General features: G+C 36.9%; 1 protein-coding gene and 1 non-coding gene across 4 annotated transcripts in view; one reads left to right on the top strand and one right to left on the bottom strand.

The window, feature by feature from the left end:
- LOC145685712 (serine/threonine-protein kinase 33-like) overlaps nucleotides 1-21631 on the bottom strand; it is a 161088-nt gene that overhangs the window by 126427 nt on the left and 13030 nt on the right. For all 3 annotated transcript variants that reach the window (XR_014131469.1, XM_081758160.1, XM_081758161.1), the window contains exon 2: nucleotides 16475-16663. Coding sequence is in view for 2 of the 3 variants with exons in the window: in XM_081758160.1 (XP_081614286.1) it covers nucleotides 16475-16663 (189 nt within the window). In the remaining variant the exon portion in view is untranslated. The remainder of the gene's footprint in view (nucleotides 1-16474; nucleotides 16664-21631) is intronic.
- Nucleotides 13162-13232, top strand: TRNAG-GCC (transfer RNA glycine (anticodon GCC)). The gene has a single exon. It is a non-coding gene; the product is annotated as a tRNA-Gly (tRNA).

Genomic DNA, 21631 nt, shown 5'->3' with positions numbered 1-21631 from the left:
TGTTGAGAGCGAAATTCGACTTCTATCTTTGTAGCGTTAGTTATTTCTCACTTAAGTCTTTGGCGCCCCTATTCTTCGTCTTCCTTCTTCTCTATCTCTCTCTCTGTCTTCATTTCTTCAAGTTTTTTTTAATTTTTCAACCTTCCCCCCCGATTTTGAACTTGTTGCTTACGATTTATTTAACGTACAACTCTGATCTGAAATTACCAGCTGAGACGTTGCAAGACACGATTCATGGATAAAGTAGATAGTGATTGGGTCCTCCATCACATTTTGACCTATCGCCGAAATGAACAAAGACTTCGTAGTTGACGACACTTCGATTACGTTCTTTCACCGTCGTCCCTTTTAAGTTTTTTTAATCCATTGGTCACTTTCCTTTCTGTTTTGGTTTTCGATTACTTTGTAGTTAACCTGGGCCCAGAAATTGTACTTTGGTTTATCTAGTTACATCTTTAGAAATGCTCTGTGTTACGTGCCTGCCTTCCAAAGTTTTTTTTCCTTCATGATTTAAACACGAATTGATTATATAAAAGTGAAAAATTTATAGATGCGCGGTATCAAGTAAAAATCAATTTTCTTTTTCATATGTAATGTCGGAAGTCATTTGTTTTTGGACAATGTTTGCAACCTTGTAAAAATTTTATTGTTGGGGGTGATTAATTTAAATGTGTGCGCATTTATAATAAATATATATATATAGAGAGAAATGAATACGTCGAGATGTATATGTACTTAGTATACGAATATGATTTTATAGTAAAAATATGATATTAAAAGTATTATATGAATATATGTAAGAGCGCTCGTGTCTGTCCCCCTAAACGTGTGTTGGTTGCTATAGTTTACCAGTAAGTTCTCCGACGAATGTAAGAATGTAGATTTTGTTAAGAATACCGCCGTGCACTTAAGTAATTTTCCTTTTCTTTTGAATAAATGTAAATGGTACCTTATGTAATTATGTAATGGCATGTATTGGAAAGTAACGGCAGGTCTAAACGTAACTCACATCATAACGCATATTATCCCTGAACTACCAACCTAAAACCATTGTGGAAAGTGCACCTTGAATCCTTCTCACCTTCATATGTATCCTGTGACTTGACCAGTTTTTTTTATCCTCAATTTGAACCTTTATACTCCGTACACCTGCGGGAGATCGTTTTTAAAAATCCGAATTATATACACATATATACGAAAGTGATCTTGAAGAAAGGTCTCATGACGTGTCCCTGTGTTAAATAAATAACTTAAAACTATTCAAATAATAAGTTTGGAAATGGATCGTCTAAGAGGAGAAACATCCTCTAGTGAAAGTTATTTTCTCAAAATCCCTAGATGGGTAAAGCGTCGTAATGTGCGATTGCAGACATAAACTGTTACGAGTTACAAACCAAATATAGACGATAAATGGTTTTTGTAAACCGATAGTTAGATATATATATAGATATATAAATGACCACAAACTACGTCAAATGGAGCGAAATGTTTTGGACACTATGAGTAGTGCGTGATCTGTGATTTGAACGCTCAAAATCATTAATATTTTATTACCCGATGTGAGGTAGAGACTCATATAAGTTCTGATACACCAAAAAGTTCTTTTTTTCTCTTTTCTTTCCTCTTTGTCAATTTTTTTCTTCTTGAGAACTTTTTTTGAGAACTTCTTGAGAACTTTTTTTCAAGTGAAATAAGTGTCTTTTTGCGTATGTCGCAAATCATAATTTGTTTTAGCATGCCTAAGATATGATATATGTAAATAATTTTTTTTCTCTTTCTATTTGTCAAGATGATTGGACATATAAAAAAAATACTAAAATATAACACTATGTACTCTATTAATATATAACCAAGAACTTGTGCTTTTAAGATTTTCGTTGTAATTAATTTTTTTTCTTTTTTCCACTATGAATGTAATAAACTATTTGTATCTTTGTAGTTAGTTGGTTTCCTTTAAACATATATACACTGTCCTGAGTGAGTGAGCGTGTGAATGCCTGATAGATTTAATTTAAGTAATTTGTGTGATATCATTTGTCATATTAACATCTGTAATATATGTGTCATGTTTTGACATGTGTTAAGGTAAATAACCTAGGTCATGAAGGACCGTCACTAACGGTTTAAATCGGCTCGAGGAGTGAAGCAAAAATAGCAGGATGAGCCTAAATACGACATCTTCCTTTCAGAAAGTTGAGACTTCGATTGATACGACACATAAATTTATATTGAGTTTATAACTTTGATTTTTTTCTTGGCTAATTCGTATGTGTGGTCGATCCTAAAGGACAAAGTTCAGATGCTGGATGGTTATCAATCACTGGTTGAAATAATATTACAAAGAATTAAATTTCACTTTTCTCATTTTCAGGTCTAGGTCTGGGCAACCCCATGATCGTGGCGCCTGGAGCTAGGTCTGGGTGGTATGAGGGAACATGTGTCTATTCGGAAGCATTCCGAAATTGATTAGTCGTTAATAACATTTAGAATGATTCATCTTTCGAAGACTTTCTCGACTTCTTACTATATTTCCGGAATTATCCAGTAATCTGTTTCTCATTAAAATACCCTATTTCTTTTCTTTCTTCTTTTCCTACCTCCTTCTTTTACCCTTCTACTTTCTTCTCTTTCTTTCCTATTTCTGAATGAAAGAAAACGGAGTCATGACAGAGTAGTCGCTATTTGCACGGTCAATAAGTTGTTTCGATGAGTTTTCTTCGGGAGTCCGATATGGAATAATCAACAATAACAAGAAAGTTTATTGGAATTTACTTTATTGGAAAATAATCCGGATTTCAATCAGTAGGTGATGTTTCGTAATCGTCCTCGTTCAAAGAGAATTAATTTTAGCGACTTCTCTCCAGTACATTGCACGGCTATTATTTTTCTTCGTTTATATATAATTTAATGTAATATATATATATATATATATATATATATATATATATATATATATATATATATATATATATATATATATTTCGTTTTCTTTCAATATTGGCGACCGTTGACATCGGACAGTTACCATGGAAACAATTGTTTTCCCTGGTAACGAATCTGAAATTATTTATTAAACACTGTTTAGGATCGAGCACATATTGACTTGGCCACAAAAGGTGAATAATTAAAAAGGTCACAGTGAGATTAAATAATCATAGTCATTGGCTGTTCTGCTATCTTTGTCTCTCTCTGTAGAAAGGGGGAAATGAAGGAATTTGTCAAAGTGAATTCTAAAATTTGAAAATGCTGGAAGTTGACCCAAGGAGGGAATTAGATGGGAGTCCTTTAATTTATGAACAGTGCCTGAATAATAAGTCTTATTAGTCTATAAGTATATAATTGCATGTGTTTATATCATGTCTTTTTGTATGGAAGCTATGGCAACCAATAGAGAGGTTGTATCACACGAGAACGCGGAAGTCTCATGTACACAATGTACATTAGAAAGTAATGAGAAAAGAGCTCGCGTCTCCCGTAGGCTAGTGAGGTGTCACGAGTGTGGGCTGAAATGGATTCATTTCAGTTGTATTAATTTAGAGGATACTGCTGAAAATGCAGAAAAGGTCCGGGCTGGTGAAATAGTTAAATACTGCAAAGAATGTGAGGGGAAGCTCCACCAGTCGCGTGAACCCATGAGTTTATCCTCTGAAAAAGAAAATGAACATCCCGATTCGGACGGTGAGCGAGGGTATAGTACCCCGAAGAACCGAGGCCAAATATCTCCAGTGGAGATATCTGACCTCGATGATGATGAAAGAAATGGGGATTCAATTGGTGATAAAACCAAAGAAGAGCAAAGGAAGACTGTGTCATCTAATAATGACGCTCTCCTCCTTTCATTGCAACAAATGCTACAAAAAATAGATGAGAAAATAGATAAAAATAGCCTGGAAATTAGACGCGAAATAAATGAAAAAATTGATCGGGATAATCAACAGATGAGGTATGAAATGAATGAAAATAGCCGGGAGATGAGACGCGAAATAAATGAAAATAGTCTGAAGATGAGACGTGAAATAAATGAGAAATTTGATACATCGAAACGAGAAACCGAATCTCGATTCGAGGTACTAACCCAGAAAATCGACAACATATGTTCGGACTTTGCTTCCTCAATAACTACATTGTGAGAGCAAACGTCTACTGAAATTGATTTGGTCAGATGCGAGGCTCAGCAATCTCTAAAGCAGCTTCAGCAGGAGACTGAGGATAAATTAGATCATGTAAATTCTGAAATTGAACAAATGGATACCAAATTGCATAAAATCAACAATAAATTAGAAACACAGCAGGCCGAAATTGATAGTTTAAAGTCAACCTTGTCAGACTTATCATTGGAAACCAAACGGGAAGTAACTGACCAGAAAATTTCGAAAATTCAAAACGAGATAGTAAATATTCAAAAAGAAATGACGAAATCTAGTCGCGAAAAATCAGAGGTAACCTATCCTTTCCCCGGTAGCGATTCCTCAGAAATATTACCTGCTATAACAACTACCTGTAGCGCAGGAAAAGAAAATTTAATGTCAATTGATGCACGGGATATTGCGACGCACTACCCCATGCATCGATCAGAACCAAAGTCATGGTTTAATTCCAATAGTGTGCCGAATCAGTCGAGTGTTGTGACGACTACGGTCACTAGCGTGAGTGCTCCCTCCTTACATGGAGGTATACAATCACATAGCGTGTTGCCGGGAAGAGGAGATGGGTACCATTCTGAGTCGTTGTTCACGGGTGCGATTGGTCCGGGGATGGAGCCCAACATATTCAATACGACCAACAAAATCCCTTTCACTTACATGGGTAATTATAACACCGCTACTACGTCGTCGGTGGTAAATCCGGTGACGACTCCGATTGTGCAGGATAATATGTTAATTCCCAGTAACTATTCCCCTGCTTATGTTAGTATGGGTTCCAAGGTTTCGCTGAGGGATATCGAACGTTTTCCCACTTTTGACGGGAATATTACCAATGGACAGCCTCGTGTTTTTCTGCGTAGATTGCAGCAGTGTTTAGAAATGTATCGGCTGACCGATAGAGAACGTTTACAAATAGTTGAAAAACTTTTAATTGCAGCATCAGGCGCGTGGTTTGCTTCTATTAAATATAGAATTCATACGTTTGATGATTTTCTGATCCTTTTTAAGGAAGAATACTGCAACGAACATATAGAGAGGCTTCAGAAACGCAACCTCCAATCTTTAAGATATGATCGAGCCAAGTATCGGTCCCTTTTGGACTATGCTTGGAAGATCATCGAACTGTACTATCAGATTGCAGAAAATCCATCGCAAGCTGAGCTAGTAGACATAATAGTGAACGCTCTTCCACCAGATGAGTCGCGGGCTATTGCTTCCCACTTATGCCAAACGGTGCGAGAAGTTACGTCACGCCTAGCTGCCCTGTGTGGGAAAGAAACTGGAGGCCCACCAAAGAGGTATTTCGCCCGACAAGCAAAAGTTGTGAAACCCGTGAAAAGCAAGGCAACGGCTAGTTGCCAAACGGACTTTCTGAGTTACACCCAAGCTGGATCTCGCTATCCGAGTGGGAGTGGCTCAGAAAGCAATCAATATAACGGTCTACGTCTGTTCCGTAACCGACCGATGTTTAACAATCGCCGGGGTTATCGCCCCTATGACCGCACAATGGGGGAATCGAACCCGAATAGGGACGATAATAGGAGGAACTTTAATGGGGCGTACCGGAGAAGAGAAAACGGTAATGGTCAAAACGGCAATGTTAATAATAACTGTGCAGGTAGATCTCAGAATTCTGCCCCTTCGCAAATACCAACTAATGGCGGAAATGGAATTCTAGCCACTCGAGGGATTGATAGTCGCGAGACCGCTGTCAAATCGACAAACTAATTCCGCAACTACCTGGTGAAATGAGGAAGGATAGTTATATGAGTTGTCTCTTTCAATATCTCAGCTGGAACTTCTGTCAGTTCTGTTCCTTTGTGAACATTTTGAGCAGAAAAATTATTGAAAAATTGCGCTGTATTACACAATCTAAAAGGTGAAAGTATCGGAACTCACAATTTCCAAAATCTTAAGCTTTTCAACTGTACCGAGGACAAAAAACGGGAACTTCTATCTCAATACCCAAAGTGAATGTTACACTGTCTCATTTGAGTGCATGAGAGTATGAGTGAGTAGTTAGTTTATTAGTATTAATACATGTTAATTCTATTCAACAAAATTTTGTTATTCAAACAAATTTTTTTTTAACGACGCCGGGGAACTGTAATAGGCCATTACAGTCTAATGATATTATGTTCTTAATAGGAGGGTGCCCGAAATTTTTTGCACCAACTGTATCTGACGTTTAACAAAAAATTTCTGGCTGTTCATATAATTCGTAATATTGTTCGTTATTCTATTTCAAATTAACATGGAAAACTGTAAAAAATTCATTACGGATTATAGTTTTGGGAATCAATATCTTTATTTATATTTTAAATTAGTTATAAGTCTTGTATATGGATGTGTAAATGGATTATTACAATTCTTACGGTGTCAGTGCTATCCGAAAATATAGATCCACTATTGGACGGAACTTTCCAGATCAAATAACCAATCTAAAATTCGACAGAATTTTCAGGACCACCCTTCACCTCTCTTTTAGATACCTAGGTCCTTCTAAAATCTAGTTTAATCCAGATTTTACCAAATTTTATTCGTTTCAAAGCCCCACCGCCAAAATGCTTAGTTTTGATTGGCTGATAAACCCACGCTATGATATTAGGGCGCAATTATTCCATTCCATGCCGGGAAGTCTTACTGAAGACACTGGATCCTGATCGTCTAACTTAAAAACTCGAAAAGGAGTTAGAAAAGCTGCAAACAAGGTAATATTGGGACTTTATTAACGTCTAAAAATCACTGGAAGTCTTGGGAGCCACAAACTATTAAATTTCAGAGTAAAAACTGGACTAAAAAGCAAAAATAGGAAGCATAATTTAGTAACGCCATGTTGAGCAGATATAGTCAATAGTGGACAGGTTTGTGAAGTGCATCAGTTCGCGAGTTATTCTTAGGGATCCACAAATAGTTTCGGAAAGTGGTGTTTTCCCCTTAAAATACTTTATCCTTAAAATTATTCCTTTTCTAGTTACGTAAGACCTGCCCCACTACCGTTTGTGTTCGTGTATATAGTGGATGTGATTTCTTTTGTATTTATTCATTCGTAACATGGCGGTATTTAATTTCTTTGTAGTTAAGATAGGTAGAATAATGCACGTGTAAATTTACAGTAAGGGCTCCTATCTGACTCCCAAATTGGGAGTACGGCTTCCAGCGGGATGAGTTGAACATTTAGTTTGTTTCCGGGTTCCTGCCCCTTCAGGGCAGGGGTCCTATTGTAAGCTAATACTTCGATATGTCCCCTCAGGGCATTGATTAAACAGGTTGAGTAAAGAATGTGATTTAGTAAATATAAGGGCCAGTTGGCCCTGTTCATTTCTTTCCTTTCGTTACCTTTCATAGAGCCGATTTAACATGGTAAAATATGAATGTTTTCTGTATATATTTATTAGTATAACATGTATTAATGTAGTGTGTAGTATGAATGTGGCATGTATGTGTTCGTAATGTAGAAACATGTTCTAGTAGTAGTAATTGTGGTAGTTAAGTGATGAAAGAGTGTGTGAGATAATTAAATATGGACAGTGTAGTATTTACTATGCGATATTTTTATTATTCCGTCATTAAATGAACTCATACACAATATTTAATAGTGAACTTAATATAGTATAATAATTCCGTGTACAAGGTCACATTCAGTTGTTCAAGGGTTGATTATATCGTCGCTAGCCCTAGTGTCAAAAGTCAGTACTAACCGCCATTCTTCTGTCGAGGTGCTTAGTGATTTAGATTTCATGAAATTGACCTTTCTTTCCGAAATAAAACCTAGAAGGTATAATTCACAGCCCATATGAATGTACAGTTAGGTCAAGTGACCCAAAATTAATATATTCTGAAAATTTCAACATTCTGCCTAGTTTAGAAATCGAAATATTTAAATAAATAAACAATACGTAAATTTTTTAACAGAAGTCGGGCGATATGATGCTAGTTCTTCGCTTTGAAATTATATTAAATGTTCATTTTTCTTCGTGGCTGCAGAATTTCATTGTTGCTGCAGAGTTTCGTAAACATTAAATATTATTGCAGATAATTATATTTTCAGTGAACGTACGTAGGATTTTTTTTTCATTCTTAATAAAGCATCCAGGTATTACATAGTATTGTGTGTGTGGTGAAGGAGTCTTGAGTTCGAGTGAGGTTGTCGTGCGGTGATCGGAATGGGAAATGTTTGTAGTGACCATAGATTTTAAAGTGTTATGAAATGCGTATATAGGCTGGGCGTAGATAGAGGAAACAGGGTGTTTGTAAAATATAGCGTCGTAATAAATGAAAAGATGAATATTATATGAATATTAATACGAATATTAATATGAAGTATATGAATATTGTAGTAAATGAATATAGAAGATAGGACACCCATATAGTTAAATGTATAGTAGCCCAGTGAATACTTCGCCGCGTGTTGATATATAGATATTGAATATATACGTGTAGCTACAAACATCTCAGGTTCTGACCCCTGCACCATAATATCACGCGGACCGGAGGGCGATATATAGTCGGACTATGGTAATACTTTGTAGTTTAATGTGTTATAATAATAATCAACCATAGTAATACCATCTGATAGAATGGGTAGCATCATACAATCGCTGACTAGACATATTGAATAATAAATTGTGAAAAGACAATAGTAGTTATACAACAGGGCTGTAGTGAATTATATTTTCTGGTCGGTTTTAAAATAGAATATCCTGCTCCGTGAGATTTTTTTTCCTTCACGTTACCTACTCGGGCTAGCTTACAATGTTCATGGAGGCGACAGCTCTGACAGGGTTACAGAATCAAAACAATTAATTATTGAAATTTATTATTCCCGTACCCGGGCATCGACCTCTCCCCCCTTGAATATTTTCGTTTTCTTTTCTTAGTTTCCAAACTAGATAGTGATGGAAATTAATCGATGCCTCAGAATTTAGCGCATTCTGCGAAGGGGAGCTATCGGTGAGGTTTGGCCATAGAAATCACCGATCCGAAATTCAGTTTATTTAATTTTTTTTATTTCGGCAAATCATTAGTTAGGGATATCTTAGCTATTACTCTAGTTTCATTACTGTCCTTGAATCTTCTTAGTTCTTCTGAGGGGCCGAATGTTTTTTTTCTTACTTAGAGATTTCAAAATTGGGGACGCAGTTACCTGGTCCCTTCCCCCTCTCCTTTTATCCTGCTGGTCTGGGCCGGATACGGGGATCGGATTTCAATCTTACAAACAAACTCTTGTGGGATTGGGATCTGATGGACACAGAACTTGCATCCTTGGCAGCGGGGCCTCCCTCCTCGTTTACGTATTTGAGTAGACCACCCTTTTGGCATATTAAGAATATTTTGGCTATGGATTTGTTGAGAGCGAAATTCGACCTCTATCTTTGTAGCGTTAGTTATTTCTCACTTAAGTCTTTGGCGCCCCTATTCTTCGTCTTCCTTCTTCTCTATCTCTCTCTCTGTCTTCATTTCTTCAAGTTTTTTTTAATTTTTCAACCTTCCCCCCCGATTTTGAACTTGTTGCTTACGATTTATTTAACGTACAACTCTGATCTGAAATTACCAGCTGAGACGTTGCAAGACACGATTCATGGATAAAGTAGATAGTGATTGGGTCCTCCATCACATTTTGACCTATCGCCGAAATGAACAAAGACTTCGTAGTTGACGACACTTCGATTACGTTCTTTCACCGTCGTCCCTTTTAAGTTTTTTTTAATCCATTGGTCACTTTCCTTTCTGTTTTGGTTTTCGATTACTTTGTAGTTAACCTGGGCCCAGAAATTGTACTTTGGTTTATCTAGTTACATCTTTAGAAATGCTCTGTGTTACGTGCCTGCCTTCCAAAGTTTTTTTTTCCTTCATGATTTAAACACGAATTGATTATATAAAAGTGAAAAATTTATAGATGCGCGGTATCAAGTAAAAATCAATTTTCTTTTTCATATGTAATGTCGGAAGTCATTTGTTTTTGGACAATGTTTGCAACCTTGTAAAAATTTTATTGTTGGGGGTGATTAATTTAAATGTGTGCGCATTTATAATAAATATATATATATAGAGAGAAATGAATACGTCGAGATGTATATGTACTTAGTATACGAATATGATTTTATAGTAAAAATATGATATTAAAAGTATTATATGAATATATGTAAGAGCGCTCGTGTCTGTCCCCCTAAACGTGTGTTGGTTGCTATAGTTTACCAGTAAGTTCTCCGACGAATGTAAGAATGTAGATTTTGTTAAGAATACCGCCGTGCACTTAAGTAATTTTCCTTTTCTTTTGAAAAAATGTAAATGGTACCTTATGTAATTATGTAATGGCATGTATTGGAAAGTAACGGCAGGTCTAAACGTAACTCACATCATAACGCATATTATCCCTGAACTACCAACCTAAAACCATTGTGGAAAGTGCACCTTGAATCCTTCTCACCTTCATATGTATCCTGTGACTTGACCAGTTTTTTTTTATCCTCAATTTGAACCTTTATACTCCGTACACCTGCGGGAGATCGTTTTTAAAAATCCGAATTATATACACATATATACGAAAGTGATCTTGAAGAAAGGTCTCATGACGTGTCCCTGTGTTAAATAAATAACTTAAAACTATTCAAATAATAAGTTTGGAAATGGATCGTCTAAGAGGAGAAACATCCTCTAGTGAAAGTTATTTTCTCAAAATCCCTAGATGGGTAAAGCGTCGTAATGTGCGATTGCAGACATAAACTGTTACGAGTTACAAACCAAATATAGACGATAAATGGTTTTTGTAAACCGATAGTTAGATATATATATAGATATATAAATGACCACAAACTACGTCAAATGGAGCGAAATGTTTTGGACACTATGAGTAGTGCGTGATCTGTGATTTGAACGCTCAAAATCATTAATATTTTATTACCCGATGTGAGGTAGAGACTCATATAAGTTCTGATACACCAAAAAGTTCTTTTTTTTCTCTTTTCTTTCCTCTTTGTCAATTTTTTTTCAAGTGAAATAAGTGTCTTTTTGCGTATGTCGCAAATCATAATTTGTTTTAGCATGCCTAAGATATGATACATGTAAATAATTTTTTTTCTCTTTCTATTTGTCAAGATGATTGGACATATAAAAAAATTACTAAAATATAACACTATGTACTCTATTAATATATAACCAAGAACTTGTGCTTTTAAGATTTTCGTTGTAATTATTTTTTTTTTCTTTTTTCCACTATGAATGTAATAAACTATTTGTATCTTTGTAGTTAGTTGGTTTCCTTTAAACATATATACACTGTCCTGAGTGAGTGAGCGTGTGAATGCCTGATAGATTTAATTTAAGTAATTTGTGTGATATCATTTGTCATATTAACATCTGTAATATATGTGTCATGTTTTGACATGTGTTAAGGTAAATAACCTAGGTCATGAAGGACCGTCACTAACGGTTTAAATCGGCTCGAGGAGTGAAGCAAAAATAGCAGGATGAGCCTAAATACGACATCTTCCTTTCAGAAAGTTGAGACTTCGATTGATACGACACATAAATTTATATTGAGTTTATAACTTTGATTTTTTTTTCTTGGCTAATTCGTATGTGTGGTCGATCCTAGAGGACAAAGTTCAGATGCTGGATGGTTATCAATCACCGGTTGAAATAATATTACAAAGAATTAAATTTCACTTTTCTCATTTCCAGGTCTAGGTCTGGGCAACCCCATGATCGTGGTGCCTGGAGCTAGGTCTGGGTGGTATGAGGGAACATGTGTCTATTCCGAAGCATTCCGAAATTGATTAGTCGTTAATAACATTTAGAATGATTCATCTTTCGAGGACTTTCTCGACTTCTTACTATATTTCCGGAATTATCCAGTAATCTGTTTCTCATTAAAATACCCTATTTCTTTTCTTTCTTCTTTTCCTACCTCCTTCTTTTACCCTTCTACTTTCTTCTCTTTCTTTCCTATTTCTGAATGAAAGAAAACGGAGTCATGATTGAGAGTAGTCGCTATTTGCACGGTCAATAAGTTGTTTCGATGAGTTTTCTTCGGGAGTCCGATATGGAATAATCAACAATAACAAGAAAGTTTATTGGAATTTACTTTATTGGAAAATAATCCGGATTTCAATCAGTAGGTGATGTTTCGTAATCGTCCTCGTTCAAAGAGAATTAATTTTAGCGACTTCTCTCCAGTACATTGCACGGTTATTATTTTTCTTCGTTTATATATAATTTAATGTAATATATATATATATATATATATATATATATATATATATATATATATATATATATATATATATAAATATATATATATTTATATATTCGTTTTCGCATATATTCGTTTTCTTTCAGGTTTATACCCCTTCAACTCAGAGAAGACGAAGCATGTTTGGTGCTGCGTTCCACTAAACCTTAAATGAATTTGGTGGTCTCTTTCTTGACAAAACTATCACAAAATTACTTAATCTCAGCGACTATTGTGCGAAACTGCGAAGTGATACCTGAAAAACTAATGATGTAACATCTGCAGATGCTATTAGTTTGGTAAAGTTATGCTTTAGCCTTCATACTGTAATTAAAAGCACATTAACCGAGTAGTGGTCGATGACTAAACAGTAGGCGGTCGAACATTAACGAAAAATGGTCGAACACTAAAAGAAATCGGTTATCGGTGTTTCTCCGACTAATATTGCATAAATGGTTTAAGTTATCTCAGTTTTAGATAAAGTATAGATAAAATACAGTTTTAAGAACACATGTGAGCTACTTGCATCCTCCTAAGTTGTTCCATTGAGTGAAAAACAATTAAGGACCATAAGAAAATGAGTTAGGTGGTCGAGGACTGGCACATTTACCCTACTGTAGTTGAGTATTACAGGGTGGGCCAAAAGTCACGAAGGGGTTATAACTTTGAACGATGATTTTCATATTTATCATTATTTTCCACTGATATTCTACAGACTTAAGCATAAAAAGGTTATGATGTAATTTCTCGTGTTATATTGCGCCGTAAACAACACTTCAAGGAGCATCGGTGGTTCAGTGGTAGAATGCTCGCCTGCCACGCGGGCGGCCCGGGTTCGATTCCCGGCCGATGCATAAGTAATTTTATACATTTTTCTCGTATTTTAATAGTGAGTTTACAACACAAAATCTACGTTTCGGATTTCTTACCTACATCAACTCTTTCAAATACGTTAACAAAGTTGAGTTTTCTTCGATAGTGCTACGAATATTACAGTTGTGACAATATACCTTAACCAGTAAAGCTCTGCTTCTTCTTCTTCTTCTTCTTTTTTAAAATCCTTCAATGAATACGAAACAATAAATCATGCAGATCAAATATGCACTCAAATATAGGTAAATACTTTCATCTTATATAGGACTTCCAGATTTTCAGACTATAAAATGCCATGACATCATGGGCACCTGTAGCAGGGGCAAGAGGGATAATTACTCCTCTGGATTTTCGAATAGGATTCGGTTCTTTGAAATACACATGAGAACCTATTAGGTTTTCTTACTCATCGACTATTACGTTTAATATACAGGGTGGACCAAAAGTCACGAAGGGGTTATAGGCCTAACTGTGAATCAATTTTTAACTTATAATTACTTTTCATTGATATTCCACACTCTTGAAGACCAAGGTTGGGAGATTGCTTTTATTTGTGTGTGGAATTTAATCTCACATATGGGCCCTGTGTAGCACATGATTCATGGCACGTCCGAGTGCCCTATTTCTGTATGAATATTGTGCTTGAGATGCTGTATTGTGTACAATCCTAAAGAAAATAATGAAGCGGAGTGAGGGCCAGCTTATGTCAGTGTTTTTCGAGATGATACGATGATCGAAAGTGGTCCTCAGAAGTCCAATGGAGGCCCTTGTCGCGTGTACTGTGGCCCATCTTGTTGAAACCACATCTCAGGCATGTTCTCCACTGCAAGACACACAATAGTCTCAATCATGTTTCGATATCGATCACCAATCACCGTTACTACATTGGATTCATCATCTTCAAAGTACGGCCCAATGATTGTTTCTGACGTCATGCCACACCACAGAATGCACTTCTCAAGATGCAGTTTGCGCTCATGTATAGCATGTGGGTTTTCACTGCCTCAAAAACCGACATCTTTCTCTCTCATGAATCATGTGTTACACAGGGGCTGTAACTGTGAGGCCCATAATGGCGGACGCCTACCTGAGATTATATTCCTCACCTAAGTATAAACAATCTCCCATCCTTAGTCTTTAATATATGAAATATCAATGGAAAATAATGATAATAAAAAAAAGTTATTCACAGTTATAACCCCTTTGTGACGTTTGGCGTAGCTGCTCCATCTGTAAGCATACATCACATAGATGTATGCGTCTCCATGTCCTGCGTGATACGTCGGGGAGCATCTGAGAAGTTATCGCTCGGAAGGCTTGCTCTACACTTTCATGCAATTCTTCACTTGTCCTGTACCGACGCTTGATCATTCCCCACAATGAGTTGTCTGGCGTTGTAAGGCCCATTTGAATGCCGATGAGTATGTTAGAGAACCACATCCAATTCAAAGCCTGGGGATTGTTCACGCACCTGAAGAGTAAAATGGGTCGGAGCCCTGTCTTGCTGTAGACACACACACAATCTATGATTTCCTTCTTTTGCTGCTGAGGTTTTACAACGTTATCAACATGTATAAATAAGAATGTCTTTTTTATATTTGTTCTAAAATATGGCCAGAACAGTATCACGTTATTCCGGCCCATATCATAACATGAAGCGGGTTTCGTCCCAACTGTTGCACATAATGAGGGTTTTCCTTGTAAGACTTTATTCTTCCTGTGCGAACTGCGATATATAGCTCTTTCATGTGAAAATAACGCTCGTAAGAAAGACACATCATTTGGAAATTGCGTCAACAAAGCACGCCAAGCTGCAACGATGTTTCATGCCATTAGATAATTCATTCTTAAATGTCGACCTAACTGCTTTCATATGGGCAGCACATGACTTCTAACGTCTTTTTACTAGTTCACTACGTCGTCTGTCTGACACATCTTGAAACAAACAAACAAACGCACGTTTTTCCCAATCAAACCGCTTACTTTACGAGGCTGGTTCTTGCCAAAGTGAGCTCTAAACGCCGATATTGTTTGCCGTGTGTGTGTGTGGTGTGTATGTGTGTGTGGTCGTTCGTTTACCCATAAACATCCCATTAACCGTTCCACAGTTGTATAAATTGCAACCACTCACATCAGCAATGGCTTCAGAATGTTTCACGTGCTCTTGAACGCAAGGATACTAGAGAGTGTTGTTTGTGATCATGAAAGCAGTATTACCGATACTACAACTAAAATCACACTAACATTCTTCTCTGTGATACTCAAACCTAAGGGTACGAGGACTTCTCGGACACCCGTCTAGAAACTTATTACTACTTCCGGTTTCAATATTGATTTGGATAGAGCAGTAACAGTAAGAAATGTATGACCACTTCCGGTCCCAAAATGGATTCCCATACAACGAAAACGGTAATAGTAGGAGATAAATTATATTTTATATGGATTCTGGATCCCAAGAATAGGTTTCATCCACAGGCATGCGCAGGTCCTTGGATTAGGGGAGGGGCAAAGACTGAAATATAATTAAATCGGGAAATTTTGGTCGAGTATTGGAAATTTCAAAGTGTTACTTTGTATAGCGATGACTACAGACGTCTTTCAGGGTCCGTTTTTGTGAAAAATAATCCTTATTAGCTGACAAAATTATTTAAAAAATTAAAAAAAAAAACGCAATTGTAAAACATTAGGTGAATCAAGCGCCCCCACTTGCCCCCACGTACGCACGCCAATGGTTTCATCTCACCTCTTTTACTGAAACCAGAAGTAGTAAAACTAGTCGTAGTACAACTTTTTATTACAATTTTGATTCGTATTCACTAATAACTAGGGATGGCCACAAAGATCCGGTTTTCAGAACAGGTTCTAGACCTGGATCCGAAAATCCGGTTTCAGAACCGGATCTTAGGAACCGGTTCCAGACCTGGATCCGAAAAACCGGTTTCGGAACCGGATCTCCTAGAACCGTATCCGTTCAGACACGGAAACCGGTTCCACCAGGAACCGGTTCTGGTCATCCCTACTTAATAACTGTAAAAAAGCTAGAAACTGTTTATGATATGGATTACGCGTCGGGAGGACAGACTTTATCTTAGACCTAATTCATCTACTGAACCGGAAGTTATACAGCTTTTACTTCCGATTACAGGATTGAATTCGTATATTTCTAGTTTGGAAGTCTACCGTGGTTTCTCAATGTAAAACGAAATTCACGGAAAAATCTCACCTTGGTTTTGGGGATTATTTTGATCGCTCTGGCTACTTTGGTGATCTTGTCACAAGCGTAATACACTGTTCCAAAACTTCCTCTGCCAATAACCCTTCCTATCTCATAATAATGCTCCAGTTCCTCATGGCTAGAAAGTTTGAATTGTGCCACCTCTCTCTCCTGGAGGTTTAGCTTCATATAAATGTCCTGAAACATAAAATCCAAATATTAATGTTTTGTATCACTTTTTATATAGGATGGCTGTAAAGTTACGGTACACTATGAATGCATTGTTGTACATATGTGAGTCATGGTAGGTTTCCATTTTAAACGAATCTTGTATCTGTCATAAAAAAAACAAACAAAAAAAAAAACTTGCAACCCGGTTTTCCTATTTACTGATAGATGTTACAACTTCCTCCAAGCAAGAAAGGTATCTCCACCAATGCAGTAGTGTACTCTAGTGGACAAATAGTGAACCTCCTCGTTAAAAACGTGTATTTTCGTGCACTTTTCCTCCCCGTCCAAAAGAATCCGTTGTTTCGGAAGCGGAGAAATGGTTTTTCCTTTGTGTCAGCGGGAGGATGATAACAGGTAGCAAGCAAGAAGTCCCAGAAAGTTGCACATGGTTCATCTCCTTGCAAGATGGAAAAATAATGTGTGTCCCTTTCAAGCCTATGTTTACATGGTGAAATATAGTAAGGTATCAAGATTATTATTTTTTTTTTTATGACAGCTACAAGATTCATTTAACGTGGCAACCACTCTTAATGTATGATCTATAAATCAATTTGCATTTATATATTACCTAAGCGGGATCTTCGCTGCATTAACGTGTAGAAGTGTATACAGATATATTTATATATCCGAGAGGTCTTTTTTTTTAAACATCTTTATGAGGATCATTTCAATATAGTGCTACATTCCGGGTGGATACAAAATAGAAGAATGGAATACTGGGTCACATTTCTCAAAATGATCGGGGATATAAGAACTTGGTTTCCGGATTTTACTGGAGGGAGGGAAGGGAAGAGAAACTAAATGATAGGTTACAGGTTCTGACTGGGTAGAAATTATTGTGTGCTAGTCACTCGTGCATTATATCTGAATTTGTTGACATGTTGTCTGAGATGAGTAAATTATATGGTGGAACTAGAGCCATGATAAAAGAGCGTTCTTTATAATATTTGAGAGAGAGATTGTATGTTATGTTTGTATCAACCCAATATTATGAATGGGTACACTGGACAAGCGCAAGAAAAGAAAAGAAAAGAAAGAAAAAAAAACGAAATAGCCCTATCTACTGTTCCCGAAAAAGACTTAGACCTCAAACATTGTTTCAGTGTGTTACGTGATTTATAGTATTAGACAAACTCTAAATTGATAAAGTAATTTGTATGAACATAATGAAGAACGTTTGTCAACATTTAAAGGTTTGCAAATCATTATCATTACAATATGACTTAAATGTTATTATATCACACTCTTCGTGGACCTCTCGTGGCATGAAAGGATTCTCATAACTTCTAGATGAAATTAAGAAAATTTCAGATTATATAATTTGTACATAAATTCACAAAAAATTACATGGAAAATTACCCTAGGTAATGGTGTCAGGCCGGTTCCTTCCTTCCCCGTTCCTTTCTTCGTGTTCAATCTCCGGGCAGTGTGATCACCAAGGGACGTCGTGACGGTGGCCATGGATGTTCAAAGCCCAGAGATCTAATTCCTAATCCTAGTGACGGACTAACATGTCAATAAATGCCGAAAGTCCAGAAATTAATTCCTAATCCTAATCCTATAGTACTCGCGCCGAGTCGTGACGCTTGGGCTCTAACCAATCATAGAAATATTTTGCTTCAGCTCAAATACATCGGAAAACTTTGGTACAATTCGTGGAGCCGCTTCCTGAGCACGCACTCGAGGGAAAACGTCAAACAGCTGAAATTTACCAACAATGTTGCCAAATGTTGAAGACATAGTAAATGAGCATTTTTTTTAAAAAAAAAAAGACATTTAAAAATTTCCAATAATGACACTGCACAATAATAACCAATGTAGCAATTATTCTAAAACGGTAACAATAACATGTATAGAAACAACGAAAATATAACGCAACAAAAAACAATTGACAAAACGGAACTTGGCGCCAATCCGACAACATTGTACTCTCGGGAGATGTCTTCCGTGTAGCGCGAGAGATGACACTGACAAAACATGATGGGTAAGGGTTGACGAGGGAACACATCCTCGCGTTCTATTGGGTGGTGAAATCGGTAGATCTAGGCCAAGCTTCACGACTCGGCGTGAACACTATAGTGACGGGCTAACATGGCCATGGAAAATGAAATGAAATCTTTAAGTTTTACGTAACACAGTTATGCCGGTTAGGCTGAAGGAGACGGTGATGATGATGAGAGATGAGTGAAATGGTGGAATGAAGAAAGTGGGAGGAAACGGGAGAATCCCGATAAAAGTTTTCATTTCTACTCTATAAGGATCAATGTTAAAACCAGTAGAGCCTGGTGGTCTATTTCTCCCACTTTCAATTTTAATAGAGAGTTAAGGACGACGTTGAAATATATTCTTGAGACCCTCAATCGATTGCAGAAATCGCACCTCGCTAGTTATTACCATTTTTGATCTATAGTGATCAATATAAAAACCGGAAATGGCTTATTTCTACCACTTCCGGTTTAGGTATTGCCTGCACCAAACCAACCAACTTTATTCCTCTCTTTGGGTTAACTTCAATGGTAACCCTCCGTTTTTACTAAAAATTTGGAAAATTTAGAGGAGGAGGTAAGAAATCGTGATTTGGGGGTTCTTAGTTATCTTTAGGTGTGTAAGGGTGGGAGTAAAGTTATGTTTAATACGAGACATCACATGTAGAAGTTGGTACTATTTGTAAGCAGGGGCGGATCCAGGACTGACTTCTGGGGGGGGGGTTGTCATATAAAATAAAAGACAGCTTCTACTGCTACTTTTAAGGGCTCCAAACTTTGGGATGGGTTTTTATTTATATATATGAAATAAGAAAGTTTACTCTTCTGGTTGGGCGATCGCCCCGATCACCCCCCCCCCGGATCCGCCCCTGTTTGTAAGACACGGAAGCTTTGTGGAAGGTTTCGATACTTCAGGAACATGGTAGTCACATAACATGGGGAATCGGTGCACTATACCAATTTTACAAGAACCAGACAGATGTTATAGGAAGAGATCAGAAGGAAGCAAATATAAGTAAAGGAGTAAGGCAACGATCTGCACTTTTACCAGTCCTGTTCAACGTCTGCATAGAAGAGGCTATGAAAGAATTCTTTGATAAAAACGAGAAAGGCGTAAAGGTAAATAAACAGGTTTCCAGCACAATAAGGTTTGCTGATGATATAGCACTGATAACGGAGAACGAAAAGAACTTGAAGCAAGCACTTTCAAACTTGAACGATCTACTGCAAAAAGTATGCAAAATGAAGATAAATAAGAAAACCAAAGTGATAAAATGCACAAGATCAGAACAGGAAGGGCCAAACATATGGCTAGATGAAGAGAAAATCGAAGACGTTAAGACATTCCCTATTTAGGAAGTCGGACGGAAGAAGTGAAAAAGATGTAAATTCAAGAATTGCACAGGATAAACAAGCATTCAATAGGAAAAGAGGACTGCTAACATCAAGAAATGTGTCGTTGGACGTTCGAAAACGATTTATTAAGACTCTGGTATGGAGCGTGCGCTTTACGGATGAGAGACGTGGAGATTGAGAAAAGCTGAAATATCCAAGGTGGAAGCATTTGAAATGTGATGTTGGCGCAGAATGCAGCGCATATCATGAACGGAAAGGAAAAGGAATGAAGACATACTAAAGGAAGTAAATGAAGAACAACAGATCATGAAGATAATAGGAAAAAAATAAGAAAAAATGCTTAGCCATCTTATTCGGCACTCCGATTGGATCACCATGCTGATAGGGGGAAAGACAGAAGGAAAACCAGGAAGAAGAAGACCAAGGATAGAATATCTAGATGCAGTTATGAAGAAGGAACGTTAATAAAGTATAAAATAGCTCTCGCAAGAGAAGAGGAAAGTTTGAAAATTTTCATGTTGCCCAGCAACCTACAGTTGAGGTGAGGAAGAACAAAAACCTAACCTAAATTTTATAAATGTTTTAACCGTTTCTTTTGGTAGATTTGATACTGGAAGGACACCTCTAAAATTAAGCCCTAATTTTGACTCCCTACATTCCGACCAAATTAGATGGTGATTCATCAATTAATTCTTGAGACTTTTCGTCTCGTGGACGGACGAACAGGCCAAATATATAAAAGGAGTTTAGGTAAACCGATCTCCTTAAAAATTGTGAATGTTAATATTAATTCGTAATGTATGAGGTGAGTTCAAAAATATCGAACCTTATTTTTTCCTGCGTAAATCAATGAAGCACAGGATAATTTATCAGTGTAGATGTAGAGGGGGACACTCATGCGCAGTCTAAATATTTTCCCGCCCACAGATAGCGTCAGTCACTGGCACTCGGCCAATAAGTGAAGACGTGTAGTGCGCAGTCGTCGGATTTCAGTTTTTTTTTTCAAAATGACAGAAAAACTTAAGTAGAGATATTTGCATCAAATTTTGCCAAAAAAAAAAAACTTCACGAAACCAAGTGGAAACCATTCAATCGGATCAGTATATTCAAATTTGAACGAGAATTTGGGCATGAGGAGAGTGTCCGTGAAATTTGATTTAGGCTTTCACCGCCAAACACAACATTCCTGGGTGTTGTCAGGCTCCCTACTCACCCAATATGGTTCCGTGTGACTTTTGGTTATTTCCGAAGCTGAAAATGCCATTAAAAGGGACCCGATTTGAGTCAAGAGAAAAAATGCAGAATGCGACGATAAGGTTGCTGATCATTCCAAAAACTGTGTTCCAGATGTGTTTCCAACAATGGCGGCAGCGTTGGAAGAAATTTGTGCATTGCCAAGGAGGCAACTTTGAAGGGGATTAGTGTTTCCAATTTCGCCCATTTACATCATAAATGTATTTTTGCCAACCAAAGATTTGATACTTTTTGAACATACCTTGTATATGTATGATGTAAAATTCGTTAACATTAATATTGTTGAAATTTCAGTTTCTAAGGAAATACAACACGTCAATCTCTAAGCGCGTTGGAAAAA

The sequence above is a fragment of the Thermobia domestica genome, chromosome 5 (genome assembly GCF_964235325.1).
Source record: "Thermobia domestica chromosome 5, izTheDome1.hap1.1, whole genome shotgun sequence".
NCBI lineage: Eukaryota > Metazoa > Arthropoda > Insecta > Zygentoma > Lepismatidae > Thermobia > Thermobia domestica.
Note: the sequence above shows the minus strand (reverse complement) of the source record. Positions and strands in the feature narration are given on the sequence as shown.